At 42.9% G+C, this 22,855-nt stretch overlaps 1 protein-coding gene across 3 annotated transcripts in view; it reads left to right on the top strand.

Annotated features, from left to right (window-relative positions):
* Positions 1-21,331, top strand: part of LOC143782515 (glyoxylate/hydroxypyruvate reductase B-like) — a 136,444-nt gene extending 115,113 nt beyond the window's left edge. For 2 of the 3 annotated variants that reach the window (XM_077270026.1, XM_077270024.1), the window contains 3 exons: positions 8,219-8,394; positions 8,665-8,761; positions 14,959-15,771. In XM_077270026.1, coding sequence (XP_077126141.1) covers positions 8,219-8,394; positions 8,665-8,761; positions 14,959-15,115 — 430 coding nt within the window. In that variant the 3' untranslated portion in view covers positions 15,116-15,771. Of the gene's footprint in view, positions 1-8,218; positions 8,395-8,664; positions 8,762-14,958; positions 15,772-20,867 lie in introns of those variants that run through there. The other variant, XM_077270025.1, reaches the window with a different exon arrangement.
* Positions 21,332-22,855: the final 1,524 nt, after the last annotated feature.

Below are 22,855 nucleotides of genomic sequence, written 5' to 3'. Positions count from 1 at the left end.
CACATATGAGGTATCGGCATACTCAGGAGAAATTGCCCAACAAATTTTAGGATCCATTTTATCCTGTTGCCCATGTGAAAATGAAAGAATTGAGGCTAAAAGAAATTTTGTGTGAAAAAAAAGTACTTTTTCATTTTTGCGGATCAATTTGTGAAGCACCTGGCGGTTTAAAGTGCTCACTATGCCTCTAGATGAGTTCCTTGGGGGGTCTAGTTTCCAAAATGGGGTCACTTGTGGAGGAGCTCCAATGTTTAGGCACACAGGGGCTTTCCAAACGCGACATGGTGTCCGCTAACGATGGAGATAATTTTTCATTCAAAAAGTCAAATGGCGCTCCTTCCCTTCCGAGCCTTACCATGTGCCCAAACAGTGGTTTACCCCCACATGTGAGGTATTGGTGTACTCAGGAGAAATTGCCCAACAAAATTTAGGATCCATTTTATCCTGTTGCCCATGTGAAAATGAAAAAATTGAGGCTAAAATAATTTTTTTGTGAAAAAAAAGTACTTTTTCATTTTTACGGATCAATTTGTGAAGCACCTGGGGGTTTAAAGTGCTCACTATGCTTCTAGATAAGTTCCTTGGGGGGTCTAGTTTCCAAAATGGGGTCACTTGTGGGGGAGCTCCAATGTTTAGGCACACGGGGGCTCTCCAAACGCGACATGGTGTCCGCTAAAGATTGGAGCCAATTTTTCATTGAAAAAGTCAAATGGCGCTCCTTCCCTTCCGAGCCCTGCCGTGCGCCCATACAGTGGTTTACCCCCACATATGAGGTATCAGCGTACTCAGGACAAATTGGACAACAACGTCCGTGGTCCAGTTTCTCCTTTTACCCTTGGGAAAATAAAAAAATTTTCGCTAAAATATCATTTTTGTGACTAAAAAGTTAAATGTTCATTTTTTACTTCCATGTTGCTTCTGCTGCTGTGAAACACCTGAAGGGTTAATAAACTTCTTGAATGTGGTTTTGAGCACCTTGAGGGGTGCAGTTTTTAGAATGGTGTCACTTTTGGGTATTTTCAGCCATATAGAACCCTCAAACTGACTTCAAATGTGAGGTGGTCCCTAAAAAAAATGGTTTTGTAAATTTTGTTGTAAAAATGAGAAATCACTGGTCAAATTTTAACCCTTATAACTTCCTAGCAAAAAAAAAATTTGTTTCCAAAATTGTGCTGATGTAAAGTAGACATGTGGGAAATGTTATTTATTAACTATTTTGTGTCACATAACTCTCTGGTTTAACAGAATAAAAATTCAAAATGTGAAAATTGCGAAATTTTCAAAATTTTTGCCAAATTTCCGTTTTTTTCACAAATAAACTCAGAAATTATCGACCTAAATTTACCACTAACATGAAGCCCAATATGTCACGAAAAAACAATCTCAGAATCGCTAGGATCCGTTGAAGCGTTCCTGAGTTATTACCTCATAAAGGGACACTGGTCAGAATTGCAAAAAACGGCAAGGTCATGAAGGGGTTAAAGACAGGGCTCCCAGGGAGGAAATTCTGAAATCATTACCATTACTGAGAATGGCAACTGACTTAATGGCAGATGCATCAGCAGAGTCAGTTCCTTTTGTAGCCAGAAATAATGCGCTATCAAATGCAGCAAGGAGGGCCCTGTGGCTAAGATTTTGGATGTGGGATACCCAGTCAAAGAATTGCTCAATTCCATTCTCAGGCCTACACGTATTCGGACCAGTTTTAGAAGAGTTGTTTGAGAAAGCATCGGATAAAAAGAAGGGCTTTCCTGAAGAAAAACCAAGGAAGATGCCGTCCTTTCGGAGGACTCACTCCCACCCTAGACGGGACTATGAAAGAAAGGGGAAGTTCAGCAGATGGAGCTACCGTAAAGGTGGCAGGGGTAGTGGCTCCTTTCGAGACCAGGCGTCAAGACCCAGCAGACAATGACGCCAAAGGTATCAGGGGAAGGCTGCAGTACTTCCTGAAGGGTTGGCAGGAGATCACACAGAATCCATGGATCCTGCAGACAGTTGCTCAGGGGTACAATCAAGACAATCAAGCGAGAGGTTCAGGCGCTAATAAAAGAAAGTGCATATCCATCAGGAAAGCCATGAGGCTTTTAGGTCTAAGTGCTTCATGTATTCCCAACGTCCAATGGAGTCAGTTCTATTTAAGGATCCTACAACGGGAGGTCCTTTCAGTATGGGATGGCAAGAAGGCTTCGTTGGACAACAGGATGTTACTATCCGTAGAGGTAAAACAGTCTCTGGCATGGTGGACCAGCATATCAAACCTCAGAGAAGGAAGACCCTGGAAGGTTTTCCCATGCATAAACGTCACTACAGACGCAAGCCTCAGTGGCTGGGGTGCTCACATAGAAGGACGTTACCTTCAGGGAACATGGCCCACATCTGTACGCAACAGTTCCTCAAACCACAGGGAACTCAGAGCAGTTTTGGAGCACTGAGAAGATGCCAAGGAGAGTTACACCAATGCTCAGGGTCTTCTCGGACAACTCGACCATGGTATCCTTCCTTCTGCATCAGGGAGGTTCGCGGCACCGTCACTTACAGGACTTAGCAGAGACAATATTTTCCTGGGCAGAGCTCACGGTAAAATCCATCACAGCAGTACATCTGAAAGGCTCAAAAATCAGATAGCAAACTTTCTCAGCAGGGAAAGGGTGCAACCCTCGGAATGGCACTCTAAACAAAGACGTCTTTGTTCGGCTAACCCTGCACTGGGGCACACCACAAATAGACTTATTTGCCTCAAGGAGGAATACAAAGACAAAAGAATTCTTCTCGTTAAATCTAAGATACAATCCAACAGGGGTAGACACCGTGGCACAGAGCTGGGATATGGAGCTCCCTTTCCACTACTTGCTCTGATACCGAGAGTTCTTTGGAAGATACAGGAGAGTTACACGTCGGTAATCTTGATAGTCCCATACTGGCCCAAGAGGAGCTGGTTCTCCCTATACAGTCATGGCCAAAAGTATTGACACCCCTGCAATTCTGTCAGATAATACTAATTTTCTTTCATGAAAATGATTGCAAACACAAATTATTTGGTATTATTATCTTCATTTAATTTGTCTTAAAAGAAAAAACACAAAAGAGAATGAAGCAAAAAGCAAAACATTGATCATTTGGCACCCTCAGCCTAATACATGGTTGCACAACCTTTAGCCAAAATAACTGCGACCAACCACTTCCGGTAACCATCAATGAGTTTCTTACAATGCTCTGCTGGAATTTTAGACCATTCTTCTTTGGCAAACTGCTCCAGGTCCCTGATATTTGAAGGGTGCCTTCTCAAAACTGCCATTTTTAGATCTCTCCACAGGTGTTCTTTGGGATTCAGGTCTGGACTCATTGCTGGCCACCTTAGAAGTCTCCAGTGCTTTCTCTCAAATCATTTTCTAGTGCTTTCTGAAGTGTGTTTTGGGTCATTGTCCTGCTGGAAGACGCATGACCTCTGAGGGTGACCCAGCTTTCTCACACTGGGCCCTACATTATGCTGCAAAATTTGTTGGTAGTCTTCAGACTTCATAATGCCATGCACACGGTCAAGCAGTCCAGTGCCAGAGGCAGCAAAGCAACCCCAAAACATCAGGGAACCTCCGCCATGTTTGACTGTAGGGACCGTGTTCTTTTCTTTGAATGCCTCTTTTTTTCTCCTGTAAACTCTATGTTGATGCCTTTGTCCAAAAAGCTCTACTTTTGTCTCATCTGACCAGAGAACATTCTTCCAAAACGTTTTAGGCTTTTTCAGGTAAGTTTTGGCAAACTCCAGCATGGCTTTTTATGTCTCAGGGTAAGAAGTGGGGTCTTCCTGGGTCTCCTACCATACAGTCCCTTTTCATTCAGATGCCGATGGATAGTACGGCTTGACACTGTTGTACCCTCGGACTGCAGGGCAGCTTGAACTTGTTTGGATGTTAGTCGAGGTTCTTTATCCAACATCCGCACAATCTTGCGTTGAAATCTATTGTCAATTTTTCTTTTCCGTCCACATCTAGGGAGGTTACCCACAGTGCCATGGGCTTTAAACTTCTTGATGACACTGCGCACGGTAGACACAGGAACATTCAGGTCTTTGGAGATGGACTTGTAGCCTTGAGATTGCTCATGCTTCCTCACAATTTGGTTTCTCAAGTCCTCAGACAGTTCTTTGGTCTTCTTTCTTTTCTTCATGCCCACACAAGGACACAGGACAGAGGTTGAGTCACCTGTAATCCATGTCAACTGGCTGCCAGTGTGATTTAGTTATTGCCAACACCTGTTAGGTGCCACAGGTAAGTTACAGGTGCTGATAATTACACAAATTAGAGAAGCATCACATGATTTTTCGAACAGTGCCAATACTTTTGTCCACCCCCTTTTTTATGTTTGGTGTGGAATTATATCCAATTTGGCTTTAGGACAACTATTTTTGTGTTTTTTCATTTAAGACAAATTCAATGAAGATAATAATACCAAACAATTTGTGTTTGCAATCATTTTCAGGAAGAAAATGAGTATTATCTGACAGAATTGCAGGGGTGTCAATACTTTTGGCCATGACTGTAGAAGTGGAATGCATTGGATGACCCAATTTTCCTACCATCAAGACGGGACCTACTGGTGCAGGGGCCGCTGGTTCATCAGAATCTAGAGATTATACAGCTGTCAGCTTGGATCCTAAAAAGGAGATCCTGAGGTCAAAAGGTCTGTCAGAACCAGTCATCTCAACCATGCAAAAAAGCAGGAAGCCGGTGAAGAAATTCTGCTCACAAAGCACAAGTCCTGTATCCATCACTTAGGGTCCAAATATTCCTCAGATCCTAGATTTCCTTCAAGTGTAGCGCCCCCACTGCCGCATGGCCGAGGGGTACCCGGTACCGGGCCTCTGAGTCTCTGTTCTGGGGTTGTCACGGTGGCTAGACCTGGTCCGTGACCCTGCTGAGGGGCGTACAATGAAGGGTGTGGATGAAATGATGATGATGTTGTGGTGGTGAGGTGCAGGTCGCAGTAAATAACGAGGACACCAGGTTGCAGTCTCTTTACCTCTTTACTGAAGGCTTCAGGATCCTCAGTCCGGAATACGGTTAACCGGGCTGCGCAAGTCCGGCCGGTCCGATGGCACCTCCAGAGTTCCCTTTGCAGGTGGAAATCTGTGCCTACCTTCTAGCGATTGTGTGTTGTGGTCCTCCCCTGCTGTGCTTACGGGATAGTCCCCACAACTGTTGTGTCTGTTTCTCGTGTTCCCTCACAACTCGATTCTGATGTTCTTCTTCGTCCCCCAGATGATATGGCTAGGATGCACCCGTATGACGGGTAGGCTCGGAGCTCTTCCTGGACCCTAGTGTCGCCCTTCTCCTATTGTTGCCCCCTGTGTCTTCGTAGGTGATTTGTGTGAGACAGCCCGCCTATAGCTGACTGTCCTGCCGTAGGTTTGAAGTATTGCTTGGAGCCTAGTACTTCCTCGGCGTTCCGGCCACTGGCTACGCGCCTCAGTAGGATGTTGCCTCGTCTTACAGCACGACTCCTACTGGTATTTCTCCTTGTTGCGTTGATCTCGTTTCTCACTCAGCACAATATACCTCGCTTCTTGTCCTTTCTTAGGGTACCGCCGCGATCAAGTGCAGGCACGGTCCCGTAACGTTCTCTCTGTTCGCTAGGCCTCTGTCAGGATCCCACCCCTGACAGGGACCCCCCTGAGTCTCTCCCCGCAACACCCTCTGCCACAGGGTGTTGCCTGTTCGATTCCCAGTCAGCTTCTGACTCACTTCCTATCTAACCCCCAGTTTTACCAGACTGTGAGGAGTGGCCTAATACATAGCACCCTTAGCTCCCCCTGGAGGCCAGACTGTGAAGTTTATTGGTGTCTGTGATACCTGGTCAGGTGAACTCCTTCAGTGCCATCAGACGTACCATAGCCCCCCTTAGCGGCGGAGCATCAGTACTGCAACGACCAGGACTCTGGGGCGCTGCACAAGCATGGTTCGATAGGGGTCTGATGCCTAGTACGTTAAAGGTACAGATTTCAGCCCTGGGCTGGGACCTCAGCTTAGTTCTAAACAAACTACGGAAAGGCCCATACGAACATCTAGACCAAGCAAACCTAAGGTTCATAACGTTCAAAGCAGTCTTCCTAGTTGCAATAACTTTGGCAAGGTGGACAGGCGAGATCCAGGCCCTTTCAATAAGAGACCCATATTTAAAAATCCAGGAGGACTGTATTATCTTAAAATTGGATCCTGCATTTCTTCCCAAGGTAGTTACTGACTTTCACAGAAACCAAGAGATCGTGTTACCCACTTTCTGTCAGAACTACAACAACGAGAAGGAACGTTCTCTTCACTCCTTGGACGTAAAAAGGACAGTGCTGCAATATCTAAAACTCACAGTGTGCTGGAGAATGGAGTCAAATCTCCTTGTCCAGATGGCCGGGAGAAACAAAGGGAAGAAAGCTTCAAAAGCTACTCTAGCCAGATGGATAAAGTCTACCATTTGCGCAGCATATCTCTCGGCGGGAAAGACTCCACTAGAAAACCTTAGGGCTCACTCACTGACAGCAATCTCGGCTTCGTGGGCAGAGAGTGCTGGTGCATCCATGGACCAAATATGCCGGGCAGTGACTTGGTCTAACTTAAATACCTTTTGCAGGCATTACAAGCTAGACGTTCTGTTAAATCAGCAGTCGGTCTTTGGGAGGAAAGTCCTCCAAGCTGTAATCCCGCCGTAATAGGAGTTATTTCGTATTTCTCCTGGTGGTGCTGTCAGGAGGAACTTCCTGGAAAATAGGAATTAGTCCTACCCGTAATGGTGTTTCCAGGAGCCCGTCATGACAGCACCCCTTATTTACCCCGACCTTGAGTTTCCTGTGTGATGTGTGATATGAACATATGTAGAGAGGAAGTTCAATAAAATAGCGTTGCATCCATCCTGGTGTGGTACTGTGGAAAATCACTGAAGGGTGTGGTGGGGAGGGGCCATTTAACCTTTTCTGTGTTCTTGTCCCTATCCCTATCAAGGATAAGAAGGACAACCTCCAGGTGGTGCTCTCATGATGGACTGCTGGAAACTCCATTACCGGTAGGACTAATTCCTACTTTTTGGTCGCCGTGACATTGCATTAAAATGCAATAACGGGCGATCAAAAGAACGTATCTGCACTAAAATGGTATAATTAAAAATGTCAGCTCGGCATGCAAAAAATAATCTTGCACCCAACCCCAGATGATGAAAAATGGAGACGCTACGGGTATCGGAAAATTGCTCAATTTATTTATTAAATTTTTTTAGCAAAGTTTGAAATTTTGTTTCACCACTTAGATAAAAAAGAAGGTCGTAATGACCTGTAGAATCATAATGGCATGTCAGTTCTAGCATTTAGTGAACCTAGCAAAAAAGTCAAGCAAAAAATAAGTGTGGGATTGCATTTTTTTTGCAATTTCACCGCACTTGGAATTTTTTCCCATTTTCTAGTACACGACATTGTAAAACCAATGATGTTGTTCAAAAGTACAACTCATCCTTCAAAAAATAAGCCCTCACATGGCCATATTGACGGAAAAATAAAAAAGTTATGGCTCTGGGAAGGAGGGGAGTGAAAAACAAAAACACAAAACCGAAAAAAGCTCCAGGGGGTTAAGGGGTTAATACACAGTATACACACACATCGGGTCTTGACTCTAACTCCCATCAGTGTTGCCTGGTCTCGCTGATCGCAGGGAGACTAGACGGCAATGATGAGTTCAATTCAGCATCTGGCGCCTGGGACCACACTGATGACACACGGATGCATTTTGTCTGTGGTGCGAGAAAAAAGGACATGTTTGCGAGTTTTTCACATGGACTTACGGTCTATGTGAAAAACCTGGCATGTGCGCACAGCCATTAAATACAGTGGGTGTGCGTGTGTCCATATCTGTGATACTTATAAAACAGACTGAGTATGGACATAAAAAACGGACATGTGAAGGGGGCCTTATGCTGTTCCTCTGTTGTTCCACCTGAAAATTTAGGAATTCATTGACACCTAGGCAGTAACTTTTTGTGAATTGAATGTGCACCTACACAGAAAAGACAGATCCATTTAACATAACAAACATAAAATCATGTTTAATTGCTTAATAATGCATTAATGACTTATGGAAACATGAGAAAGTACTAATTGGAAGGATATTTGTGTTTGTCGTTTATTGAGCCATGTGTTCATGAGCCTTACATCTGTCCTATATTCATCTATACTGATGTCCTGCAGGCAAGAGGAGGAAAGATCCGTGGGAGCCTCCTACTGTGCACGACTGGATGACTTACTGCGGCAGTCCGATTATGTAATGCTTGTTGTCAACCTATGTCCGGAAACGGAAAAGCTCATTGGAAAACATGAATTTCATGTGATGAAACCCTCAGCTACACTAATAAATATAAGCAGAGGTGTGTATCCAATTAAAGATACCATACTTATACATATTATTATTATTATTATTATTATCATGCTTGTGGACATTGTAGCTTTTATAAGCCTTGGTTGGTAAAGGCTTGTAGTAGTATTTCATTGCGGAGAAATCAGTCACAGCCCAAATGTTCTAGAAAACAAGATTGTTACTGAACAAATTTCATCTACTTTTCTTTTGACTAATTTTCTATGGTTGCTAATAAATTATTATGGTGCAGAATATCGTAATGTAATGTCTTTGCTTCTAGGACTTGTGGTTGATCAAGAAGCTTTGGTGGAAGCTTTACAGACAGGTCAGATAAAAGCTGCTGCGTTAGATGTCACTTATCCTGAACCACTGCCGAGGTAAACGCTTTGTCATATTATGCTTGTTACATCAGGGGCTGACATATCATTGGTGCCGAAGCACAGTGGCCCGAGAGGTAAAAGGGCCCACCTCAACCTCCAAAGCAGGTGGAATTGTGCATTATGGATGAGCTCTTGGACTGCAAAGGGCCCATATATTGCTCTTGCACAGGGGCCCTTTTCTGCCTGTGTCCGCCAGTGTGTTACATGATTAGCGTCACAGTTTTTCTAGGGCACCCACATTCAAAGACTGCAGCTCGGGCAATGAATTCAGCTGTAGTACCAGGCACAGTCACAATTGTATGGATATTGCGGTGTCCAAATAAACAATGAAGTTGCTATGACACGTCAGTAAGGAATGCAGCGTCTTTGTTGCTGATCATTGGGAGTCTCTGCATTTTGTCTATAATACTTTGGGACAATTAGGTTTTGCATTGGGGAACACTAGACCATAGGTATACACCCTGCTGCCAGGAGGCTTTACACTTGTGGGCTTTTCCCTCTTCCCAGACTCTTGCCAGTTCACATTTAGCCTAGTGTTCATTTGAGAAAGACACAATATGTTTCAGTTCTGCTGCATTTCTTTCTTTTTTACTAATTTAAATTTTTTTCATAGCTGGCATGGATGTCCTCCACCTTTTCTTTTCATTTTCCAATGCCAATTTTCCACTGGTCATTCTTTCCCCACAACTGGTGTGAAGTTCTGGTGACGCAACACCTGTGCAAGACCACCAAAAGGATGACCTTGGGGGCGTCCAAAGATATCAGGCAGGTGATTGTAATCCCCTCCCAGCCTACCCTCATGCTCCTCTTCTCTCAGGGGTCCATGGTGGCATCATCTTTAAGGGGTTGTCACTCCTTTTTATTCCCCCTAGGCCATTTTTCCCTTTATTTCTTAGGAAAACCTCTCCTCATATATCTGCCAGTTGCCTATTCCCATCTGGGGCCATTTTCCATCTCTTCTGACGCTTTGGCGCAGCATTCAGGGCTTCTACTATTAGGGAGCCCCATGGAACCCTTTAGCCTCCCTGTATCTCCCCAATCAATTCTTTCCTCCTTTGTCTATGGGGCAGTTTTTTACTGCTTCTTGTGCTTTTTGACACTTTTAATGGCCTTTTCTGCTGCTGGGTAGCATTTTTGACCCACCTCTCATTATTAGTTACTTGCTCCCTGTACTTTTCCTCACCCAGGCCTCTGCTCCAGGACTGCTACACCAGTGGCAAGCCCAACTAATTTAGGCCACAACCCAATTCAACTTATGTAATGCCCCCTGATAGGCCTGATACCTCACCTGACCCTTGCTTCTTCCCCTGGGAGGTTGGAGAATAGGTTTTCTTCTTCTAGTCAGTGGTTTTCTTGTTATTTTCATTTGCAGGTTGTTTTTTTTTTCAGGTGTTTCTCTTGACCAATAGCACCTGGCCTCATTGCTGTAAATGGATGCATCGTCTTCTCTTGGCTACATCTTCTCTTTTCTACATATTTTCCTGTCATGGCTATCTTGCACTCCACAAGCCTCCAGAACTCCCCAGTACAAAGATCCAGATGCTGCCCTGTAACCACCCTCTTGAGGGACCTAGTTACATGGCTCCTGACACATTCTTGTGTATCGGTAGGTACCCTTTTGGATAATTTTAGCTCTCTTCTAAGCAGCCTTTATTCTCACCTTATAAAGTGCCTCAACCCCTTCTGATAAGCATCTTGAGGAGATTCCTTGAAGATGCTCTCACAAGACATGTAGGGTCTCTTCCCACAGACCTTCTTTAACATCTCTAGAACATTAGAATATCTCTAGCACCAATGTGGATGAGACTACTTCTCCCCCTGCCAAGTTTCAATCCTCAATGGACACCTCTGACTAAAATGCTGATTCCAAGTAGGATACTAAACTGGCTTTGGCCATGCAGGACCTCATGTCGGAAGTGAGGGACAGCCTTCAAGTTAATGATGAGTTTACCTCTTCTTTCAAGGTGGTGGTTTCCTTCTGTTAGCACCGCGGACAACAAGTTTTTTTTCCCAAACACAAAAACTTTGATATTCTCCTTGCAAAAGAGTGAAAATTCCCAGACAGGGTCCACACATTCCTTTAAGAGGTTTTGTATCACCTAACCTCTTTCTAATGCAACATTTCTCAGTAACCCCCTGGATAAGAAGATGGACACCTTTCCAAAGCAAATATAGTCTGCCCCTGTATCTGCTATGAAGCATAGGACATAGGTCATGACCAAGGCCATAACCAAGGTCTGGGACAGACCAAAATGTTGTCCGTTCTTTCTATTTCCAAATGTTAACTTATCAATGAAACTTTAATTGCATACTTGGGTAAGTGGTGTAGAATTTTGCACTATAGTCTTTTGTGTAAAAGCCATGTACAGTCTCTAAATCACCTTGGATTTCCTGTAGCTTATCATTTGGGTCATCAATCACCAGAAGCAATCCCAATGCATGGTCTTTCTGGGCATCATCTTCGACACCACAGGTGGCTCGGATCTTCCTTATTCTACACAATCTCTTCCTACTTTGGGCCTGAATATCTAATTTGTGGGCGAAGACATTGTGCTCTATCTATTTCTGTAAGAAGGTCCTGGACATTATGGTCTTGGTCAATGAGACAGTCCCCTATGCCCAACTAAACACCCTCCAACAACCTCCAACTACAGAATTCCATTATGTCTTTCAGCAATAAGTCAGCTAATTCCTTTGATCTGCGTATCTATAATAATAATAATAATAATTTTATTTATATAGCGCCAACATATTCCGCAGCGCTTTACAAATTATAGAGGGGACTTGTACAGACAATAGACATTACAGCATAACAGAAATCACAGTTCAAAACAGATACCAGTAGGAATGAGGGTCCTGCTCGCAAGCTTACAAACTATGAGGAAAAGGGGAGACACGAGAGGTGGATGGTAACAATTGCTTTAGTTATTTGGACCAGCCATAGTGTAAGGCTCGGGTGTTCATGTAAAGCTGCATGAACCAGTTAACTGCATAAGTTTGTAGCAGTACAGACACAGAGGGCTATTAACTGCATGAAGTGTATGAGAACATGATGCGAGGAACCTGATTTTTTTTTTTTAATGATAGGCCAGACAGGGATCGTTAGGTTAATGTATTGAGGCGGTAGGCCAATCTGAACAAATGAGTTTTTAGGGCACGCTTTAAACTGTGGGGATTGGGGATTAATCGTATTAAAGGGAACCTGTCACCTGAATTTGGCGGGACCAGTTTTGGGTCATAGGGGCGGGGTTTTCGGGTGTTTGATTCACCCTTTCCTTACCCGCTGGCTGCATGCTGGCCGCAATATTGGATTGAAGTTCATTCTCTCTCCTCCGGAGTACACGCCTGCACAAGGCAATAACGGGCGATCAAAAGATCATATCTGCACCAAAATTGTATCATTAAAAATGTCAGCTCGGCATGCAAAAAATAAGCCTTCACCCAACCAGAGATCACAAAAAGTGGAGACACTACAGGTATTGGAAAATGGTGCAATTTTTTTTTTTTTTTAACAAAGTTTGGAAGTTTTTTCACCACTTAGATAAAAAAGAACCTAGACATATTTGGTGTCTATGAACTTGTACTTACTTACTTGGAGAATCATAATGGCAGGTCAGTTGTAGCATTTAGTGAATCTGGTAAAAAAGCCAAACAAAAAACAAGTTCACCGCACTTGGAATTTTTTTCCCATTTTGTAGTACATGACATGGTAAAACCAATGGTGTTTTTCTAAAGTACAGCTCATCCCGCAAAAAAAAGCCCTTATATGGCTATATTGATGAAAAAAAAAAAAAGTTATGGCTCTGGGAAGAAGGGGAGCGAAAAACTAAAACGCAAAACCGAAAAAAGCTCTGGGGGTTAAGGGGTTAAAGATGGTCTTTTACACTACCCAACTGTCGGTGTGAAACCACCGCCCCAGTCAGTACTTATGGCTGATTGATGGTTGTTCAGTAGCCTGTTTAAACAGGCAGACAACAATTAAAAGATTGTTCTGTGCTCTGAGGGTGCCATCGTCCTTAGGGTACTGTCACACAGTACCATTTTGATCGCTACGACGGTACGATTCGTGACGTTCTAGCGATATCGTTACGATATCGCAGTGTCTGACACGCAGCAGCGATCAGGGATCCTGCTGAGAATCGTACGTCGTAGCAGATCGTATGGAACTTTCTTTCGTCGCTTGATCACCCGCTGACATCGCTGGATCGTTGTGTGTGACAGCGATCCAGCGATGTGTTCGCTTGTAACCAGGGTAAACATCGGGTAACTAAGCGCAGGGCCGCGCTTAGTAACCCGATGTTTACCGTGGTTACCAGCGTAAACGTAAAAAAAACAAACAGTACATACTCACATTCCGGTGTCTGTCCCCGGCGTCTCAGCTTCTCTGCACTGTGTGAGCGCCTGCCAGCCGGAAAGCGAGCACAGCGGTGACGTCTGACGTCACCGCTGTGCTTTCCGGCTATGGCGCTTACACAGTGGAGAGAAGCAGAACGCCGGGGACAGACACCGGAATGTAAGTATGTACTGTTTGGTTTTTTTACGTTTACGCTGGTAACCAGGGTAAACATCGGGTTACTAAGCGCGGCCCTGCGCTTAGTTACCCGATGTTTACCCTGGTTACCGGGGACTTTGGCATCGCTCCAGCGCCGTGATTGCAACGTGTGACCGCAGTCTACGGCGCTGGAGCGATAATCATACGATCGCTGCGACGTCACGGATCGTGCCGTCGTAGCGATTAAAATGGTACTGTGTGACGGTACCCTTAAGGCCCCGTCTCACTAAGCGATTTACCAACGATCACGAGCAGCGATACGACCTGGCCGTGATCGTTGGTAAGTCGCTGTGTGGTCGCTGGGGAGCTGTCACACAGACCGCTCTCCCCAGCGACCAACGATCAGGGGAACGACTTCGGCATCGTTGAAACTGTCTTCAACGATGCCGAAGTCCCCCTGCAGCACCCGGGTAACCAGGGTAAACATCGGGTTACTAAGCGCAGGGCCGCGCTTAGTAACCCGATGTTTACCCTGGTTACCAAAAAAAACAAACAGTACATACTCGCCTTTCGGTGTCCAGGTCCCTTGCCGTCTGCTTCCTGCTCTGACTGAGATCCGGCCGTACACTGAGAGCAGAGCGCAGCGGTGACGTCACTGCTGTGCTCTCACTTCTCACTGTACGGCCGGCAGTCAGTGAGAGCAGGAAGCAGACGGCAAGGGACCTGGACACCGAAAGGCGAGTATGTACTGTTTGTTTTTTTTGGTAACCAGGGTAAACATCGGGTTACTAAGCGCGGCCCTGCGCTTAGTAACCCGATGTTTACCCTGGTTACCAGTGAAGACATCGCTGGATCGGTGTCACACACACCGATTCAGCAATGTCAGCGGGGCCTCAACGACCAAAAAAAGGTCCAGGCCATTCCGACACGACCAGCGATCTCGCAGCAGGGGCCTGATCGCTGGTACGTGTCACACATAGCGAGATCGCTATGGAGGTCGCTGTTGCGTCACAAAACTTGTGACTCAGCAGCGATCTCGCTAGCGATCTCGCTATGTGAGACGGGGCCTTTAGCTGCACAGGCACAGATTACACAGGATGATGTTTTGCCGATGATCCTGTCCTGTTTACACAGGACAATGTGCTGCCAAGTGCTGTGATTTTTAAGCAAAACAAATATTTTCTTGAGCAGTTAAAAATCTTTTGTATCTGTTGAACAAGTATTTTGCAAATTTATTGGGTAATTGGCAGCCTGTTTATACTGGATAATCAGGAAACGTGGAATTCCTATGAATGCTGTTCCTGATAAATGACAGACAGAGGCCGCGACCAATGAATATCCGTGACAGAAAGACTGAAGGACAGACAGACGGAAGTGACCGTTAGACAATTATATGATATTATAAGCTGCCGGGGATGGTTTTTAGCCCTGCTTTAGTCAAAGTTGTGAGATCTCATGGCTCTTGCTCTATATGATGCCAAAGATTATTGGAAGGTGCCATGGTTAGCCTTACCCAGAAGATTAACACCTGCTGTTAGCTGGGTCATTTACTTCACTTTTGGAAAATGTATGAATTACTTATATTCGTATGTTTTAGTATTTTTTTAATACTTATTTTAAAAAAAATCTTCATTGGTCATCTCTAAAAAGTGTCTTCTGACTGGAGAATTGTGTGTGTAATTAAATTCACCTTTTTCCCCAGAGATCACCCTTTGCTTAAAATGAGCAATGTTGTTTTAGCGCCCCACATGGGGACTGCAACCCGTGGCACTCTGCGCCTTATGATGGAAGATATGGTTCGAAGTATGATGGATTCTATTAGTGGTCTCAAAGTGTCCAATGAAGTTACCGCCTGCTAACTCAACTTTTGTAGTTTTGACGATTTATATTGTCCTCTATTACACTGCATTTGCCATTGAATACGTGTATGCAGTGTGTGAACAGACACTAAACCTTTCTGTCCATCAACCTAACAAACCAACTTGTATGTAGTAGAAGGCTTCACATAGAGATCAATGTTAAATCTTAAACTTTTTTTTTCATAAAAGGAAATACATTTCTGAAAATATTTTTATATGTGTGTTGTTGTTTTTTTTTAAGTCCCAACGCCCTAATTTTACATCAGTGATATATCTCTATACCATAAGTATATAGTGGCTTCCATTACTCAGTTTCTCAATTTCTAATATGCATTTATGCTTTCTTTACAACCATAATTCTATTCTATGGACTTAAAACTATGGCATCAACAAAAAATGTCCTGTTCTATATTGTTCTTGTAACATGTACTTGATTGCACCGCATAGTACTTAATGAAACCAAATGCTCAGGTCAATAGTTGCACTTAGAACCGAGAACAGAAGTAGTGAACACTAGGAATCCTTAAAGCAAACCTGTCAGCAAGATTTTGCTCGGTAAACTAAAGACACTAAAATCTGAGTCTACAAAAAATATACAGTACAGACCAAAGGTTTGGACACACCTTCTCATTTAAAGATTTTTCTGTATTTTCATGACTATGAAAATTGTACATTCACACTGAAGGCATCAAAACTATGAATTAACACATGTGGAATTATATACTTAACAAAATGTTTGAAACAACTGAAATGATGTCTTATATTCGAGGTTCTTCAAAGTAGCCACGTTTTGCTTTGATGACTGCTTTGCACACTCTTGGCATTCTCTTGATGAGATTCAAGAGGTAGTCACTGGGAATGGTTTTCACTTCACAGGTGTGCCCTTTTTTTAATAAGTGGGTTTTCTTGCCTTTTAAATGGGTTTGGGACCATCAGTTGTATTTAGCAGAAGTCTGGTGGATACACAGCTGATAGTCTTACTGAATAGACTGTTAGGATTTGTATTATGGCAATAAAAAAGCAGCTAAGTAAAGAAAAACGAGTGGCCATCATTACTTTAAGAAATGAAGGTCAGTCAGTCCAAAAAATTGGGAAAACTTTGAAAGTGTCCCCAAGTGCAGTGGTAAAAACCATCAAGCGCTACAAAGAAACTGGCTCACATGAGGACCGCCCCAGGAAAGGAAGACCAAGAGTCACCTCTGCTTCTGAAGATAAGTTTATCCGAGTCACCAGCCTCAGAAATCGCAGGTTAACAGCAGCTCAGATTAGAGACCAGGTCAATGCCACACAGAGATCTAGCAGCAGACACATCTCTACAACACCTGTTAAGAGGAGACTTTGTGCAGCAGGCCTTCATGGTAAAATAGCTGCTAAGAAACCACTGCTAAGGACAGGCAACAAGCAGAAGAGACTTGTTTGAGCTAAAGAACACAAGGAATGGATATTAGACCAGTGGAAATCTGTGCTTTGGTGTGATGAGTCCAAATTTGAGATCTTTGGTTCCAACCGCCATGTCTTTGTGCGATGCAGAAAAGGTGAACGGATGGACTCTACATGCCTGGTTCCCACCGTGAACCATGGAGGAGGAGGTGTGATGATGTGGGGGTGCTTTGCTGGTGACACTGTTAGGGATTTATTCAAAATTGAAGGCATACTGAACCAGCATGGCTACCACAGCATCTTGCAGCGGCATGCTATTCCATCCAGTTTGCGTTTAGTTGGACCATCATTTATTTTTCAACAGGACAATGACCCCAAACACACCTCCAGGCTGTGTAAGGGCTATTTGACCAAGAAGGAGAGTGATGCGGTGCTACGCCAGATGACCTGGCCTTCACAGTCACCAGACCTGAACCCAATTGAGATGGTTTGGGGTGAGCTGGACCACAGTGTGAAGGCAAAAGGGCCAACAAGTGCTAAGCATCTCTGGGAACTCCTTCAAGATTGTTGGAAGACCATTCCCGGTGACTACCTCTTGAAACTCATCAAGAGAATGCCAAGAGTGTGTAAAAAAGTCATCAAAGAAAAAGGTGGCTACTTTGAAGAACCTAGAATATAAGACATAATTTCAGTTGTTTCACACTTTTTTGTTAAGTATATAATTCCACATGTGTTAATTCATAGTTTTGATGCCTTCAGTGTGAATGTACAATTTTCATAGTCATGAAAATACAGAAAAATCCTTAAATGAGAAGGGGTGTCCAAACTTTTGGTCTGTACTGTATAGAATATACTGTATGTAAAGTGAAATCACAGGTGCCTCACAACTGAGAGACACAACATAGACTTGCTCAAAAAATGTAAGACAGATTTAGCATAATTATAACAAGATGGGGATTAGTGAAAGAACTTGTACGAGTGTCCGAAGTATAACCATGACATGTCCCCTGAAGAAGCTGGATGAAACGCGCATCAAGAGTGGAAGGATACTGGACCTGTCCCACACTTGTGATGCTGTTACTACTGTTACAAGGTACTATCTCTATTTCTAAGACTTTCATGGGTTTGTACATGATGTTTATACTTCAGACACAAGTACTAGTTCTTTGAACTGCATAAGATGTGGAGTGGAATGCTTATACCAGTCTCCAACATGTAATATTATGCTATATCTAGTACTTGAACGAAAAGGGGAGACACAAAGCACAAATAGGGTCTTATCTCACAAAACTGATAAAGGAATCACCAAGAAAGTCGCTCACCTGGTGATACTGGATACAAGCTTGCAAAGATTCGGCTGCCGCAGGTCCACAGGCCGGTCACCGACCATATGAAGCAATATACTAGGTAGGAAATGTGGATTAAATCCGCGCTGCCATAGTAATAAGGTTCCAGTTGATAGTAGAATTAAACAGTGGTTTATTCGTGGTTTATTCAACGCATTTCAAGGCTCCAATGGCCCCTTCTTCAGGATGAACCACATGCAACATACAGAGACAGTGTGCTTACAATGTTTAAATACATGCAGGGTTCAAAAAACGGCGCCAAACAATCAAATGATGTATAATGTCAAAGTTCATAGTTGACAGACGGTTAACAAATCTTTATCAGCACAGAATTATATGTATTGAAGATTACTCTCTAAATCACAAATCCATTTTTATATACAGGATCTTGAGATAAAAATAAAAAATAAAAATGGATGTAATTTAGAGAGTAATCTTCAATACATATGATAATTCTGTGCTGATAAAGATTTGTTAACCATCTGTCAACTATGAACTTTGACATTATACGTCATTTGATTGTTTGGCGCCGTTTTTTTAACCCTGCATGTATTTAAACATTGTAAGCACACTGTTTCTGCATGTTGTATGTGGTAATTCCTGAAGAAGGGGCCATTGGAGCCTTGAAATGCGTTGAATAAACCACGAATAAACCACTGTTTAATTCTATTCTACTATCAACTGAAACCTTATTATTATGGCAGCGCGGATTTAATCCACATTAAAGGTGGGGGTCGTCTTATACGCCCAGTCATCTTATACGCCAGAAAAATACAGTATATATGTGACATGAATTAAAAAATAATAAGTATTTTATAACCTTGCGTTGTGAATAAAACCGCATTTTACATTAAGATCTGTATCAATGTCAATTATTAACAGTAGACAATACTGAAGGCTTTGTGAACTGCAAATGAAGGCTAAATAAAAGAGATTTTTTTTAAAGTGCTGGCATCTTTTCTGTTTTTCATTGTGTTTTACAGTATAAGTCAATGTTTTACTTGATTTGCTTATTGAACTTTTGCAGTGTTAACACGGTTTAATAGAATGGTTATCTGACATATGAAATGTTTTAAATAGCTAGCAATTTACAACCCCAATTCCAAAAAAGTTGGACCGCTATGTAAAATGTAAAGAATGCAATAAATTGAAAATCTCTTCTAACTATATTTTATTCACAGCACAACCTGTAACACAGATCCGAAGGTGAAAGTTAGGCATTTTAACATTTCATTTGAAAAAACTAAAGGGGGTGTCCACTACTAGGACAACCCTTTATTAAACTAAATGTTCAGCCAAGATAAAATAATAAAAGCCTATACTCACCTCCTGTGCTGGAGCCATTCCCGCAGTGTCAGAACTTGCTCTCCCCAGGCCTGTGATGCTGTGTTGTTACATGTAAACAGCTGGACAGTTAATTTTCAACACAACTGGTTATTAAAAGAGCATGTTAGAGAGGCAGAATCTTGTAAATTAGAAGCCCAATATCAACATAACCCAGAAACATTGCGGTCTTCTTTGGGCCAAAGCTGATTTAAAATTGACTGAAGCAAAAGGGAAAACTGTTCTGTGGTCAGAAGAATCAAAATTTTAAATTCTTTATGGAAACCACGAACACCATGTCCTATGGAACTCAAGTGGAGAGGGACCACCCAGCTTGTTATCTGTGCACAGTTCAAAAGCCTGCATGTCCGATTGTATGGGTCTATGACATGGATAGATTACACATCTTGAAATGCAGTAACAATGCTAAACATTATATAGCGGTTTTAGAACAGGGTTGGGGAACCTCAGGCCCCAGGGCCACCTCGATGACCTTTTATCAGGCCCCCGAGCAGATTCTCAGGGACCGCATTCTTGGGAAAGGAGCTATATTTTGATTGCCACAAGCTCATTAATTTTTTCTTGCTCTGTTAGCACACACACGCAGTGTTCACTACTGATCATTGAAGGGCATGCAATGAAAGATTACATCCTGAAACCAGTGCCAGAGTCAGGATGTACTTTGTGGGCGGAGTTTGTACGGCCCCCGAAGGATGGTATAAGTATCCAAATGGCCCTTGGCAGAAAAAAAAGAGTCCCCACCCCTGTTTTTGAACAACATATACTTATATCCAGATTGCGTCTATTCCAGGGAAGGCCTTGCTTGTCTCAGCAAGACAATGCTAAGCCAACTACTACAGCCTTCACAACACGCCTTCCAAAAGAAGAGTTGGGCTGATGATTTGACCTCCTGCAGTCCAGACCTTACACCAGCAGAAAGCATTTGCTGCATTATGAAATGAAAAATCCAGCATAGAAGAAAAAGATTGTTAAGCAGAAAAAATCGTACATCACGGAAAAATGGGACAACTGTCCTCTCCCCAAAACTCCAGCAATTGATCTCACTTCCCACATGTTTACAGACCATTATAAAATATTGCTATAAGAGATTTCCAAATCTTTGCATTCTTGTTTTATTTATATTTTTCACAGCATCTCAAGTTTTTTGGAATTGTGGTTGTAGTAAAAAAAAAAATGAAAACATACAGTACTCATTTAGTGGTTCCCTGGTGTTTAGTGTTGAGCCTCCAATGGTGCTGCCGCTCTTTGTGGCGGCCATAGCGGTCTCGTACCCTGCCCCTCTCATCACGACTTAGCCAAGGCAGCCATGGTGCCAGAAGTATAGCACGTCTCGGCCACATGTAAGCACAGGCCTTTCACAGACATACTATATTGTTTTGACGGGAAGAATAGCCTTGTATGTAGCTCTTTTCTATCTATGGCACTACTGACAAAACTCGAAATGTACTGTAAAGTTACTAGCGCAGCACAAAATGTTCACTTTACATATTAACTAAGAAAGAAACTTTGAAGCACAAAATAAATGCTGAGTAAAGTATATAGTCACGTTATGGTAGTGACTGCCACAAATGAAAAGTCAGATAAAATTCCCCTCGTCAACAAGGTTTTTTTAGTTTCTACTGGAGATCTTTTTAGATTTTGTCAGCTTGTTTTTTAATTTGTTTCCTTTGCATTCCTTCTAGAAATCACCCACTTCTAAACCTCAGAAATGCTATTGTAACACCCCACATGGGGAGTGCAACCTTCCAATCCAGATGGTTAATGATGGAGCATATGGTACAAAGTATGATCGATGCTATAAACAACCTTCCTGTTTCCTATGAAGTTACTGAGAACTAACATTTAAAGATCTCTTATATGCATCATTATATTACAAAAATATCAAGAACGCAACATATGTCAACATACACACATTTAATATCTTGCTGATTTAATTCACATATTCCTTATAGTTAGAATTGATCTTCTACACTCCAATCCGTTACCTCAAAATGAAAGTTGTGTGGTTGAAAGCATGAATATGCATAGCCCAGACAATACATTTCTTGTGATATTTTAATATAAAAATAAGAAAACATTCATATTTTTGTTTTTTTCATTTAGATGATGTGACATTTATAATGAACTTTCGCATAAATAAATGGGTTGTCCAAAATGTTATATTGGTGGCCTATCCTTAGGCTAGCTCATCAGTATCAGATTGGTGGGGTTGCAACACTCCGCACAGCCACTAATTGGCTTTTCCCAGTGTCGGTGGCGGCTGGATGTGATCAGTTGCAAAGTTGGCGAGCACAGCTTCTTCAACCTGCACCTCTGCCCCTATTGAAATGAATAGAGGTGGATCTGCAGTTCTCCACTGCGACCACTACACAGTTCATGGAGCTGGGGTGTTCCGCTGCGCAACTGATCACTACTGGCTGTTGCTGAGTACAGCTGATCGGCGTGGGTGCCAGGTGTAGAGGGGGGCAGTGCAGATCACTTATTTGGAACCATCATTAAAATACAAGATGGACTGATGCACATAATGACATAAGCATTAGAGCCTGGGGAAATAATGGGAGATAGTCCACAAATTGTCTTCCAAAGATTCTATCCCCAATTACATTCCTATAAGATAATTCAGTTTGCTTGGAATTTCTGTCCCAGTTATTATCTGGGTCTAGAGTTAGTTAAGTGTAACCATTTACACTAGAGGAAGTAGATAGTAGCAGAGAAGACATTACAGTCATTCAAAAATAAAAAGGTTTGATCGGCTGTGGAGACACAGGGGGTCGGCAGGAATCCCAGGTCCGCTAGCCGGAATCGCATGGACCAGGGATCATCCTGCCAAACGCCCGCTCTCCCTTCAATGTGGGCATGAAACTACTTAAATAACACAGGGTGAGGGTAAAACAGTGTGGCGATGCTTTATTGAACCACAAAACATGCAAATAACACATAGAACAGTCCCAACACAGTACCCAAGATGGTGCACAGTACAGAGTCTCACCCTTCTGCTATCTCTTTGACTTCAGATCTTCCAAGGTCACTATCCCACCTGTTTCAAAAAACTGACCGTCACATCCAAACATAGATCAAGTGTGAACAGGTGCTGAACCTAGAGTCACCAACTCGTACACAGTCAAAAAAACAAGGCAGCACACTGTAGCGACAAAACATGCAAACATGAAACATGAAAGTTGAACTGCATTACTGCACTAGAAATATGAAAAAATGAGAGCGTTTAGCGCATAAATTGACCAATTTACGTGTACCTGGTAGCCACTTTACGGCATCTCTCGTATACCAAGTCCTACACTTTCCTTTCCTCGCTGAGAATAAATGTCTTCATCTGAATGGGTACCTGTGAAACCTGCTGCGATTAAAACACCTGTGGCTAAGAGGCGGAGTGCTCGGTCAGAAGGCTAGTAAATACAAATTTCAAAAATGGGGTCACTTGTGGGGTTTTCTACTCTTTAGGCACATCAGGGGCTCTGCAAACGCAACATGATTCCCGCAGACCATACTATCAAAGTCTGCATTCCAAAACAGCGCTCCTACCCTTCTGAGCTCTGCCATGCGCCCAAACAGTGGTCCCCCCACATATGGGATATCAGCATACTCAGGACAAATTGTGCAACAACTTTTGCGGTCTAATTTCTCCTCTTACTCTTGGGAAAGTAAAAATTGG

Source organism: Ranitomeya variabilis, chromosome 6 (genome assembly GCF_051348905.1).
Source record: "Ranitomeya variabilis isolate aRanVar5 chromosome 6, aRanVar5.hap1, whole genome shotgun sequence".
Lineage (NCBI taxonomy): Eukaryota > Metazoa > Chordata > Amphibia > Anura > Dendrobatidae > Ranitomeya > Ranitomeya variabilis.
This window is presented reverse-complemented; position numbering and strand designations above follow the sequence as displayed.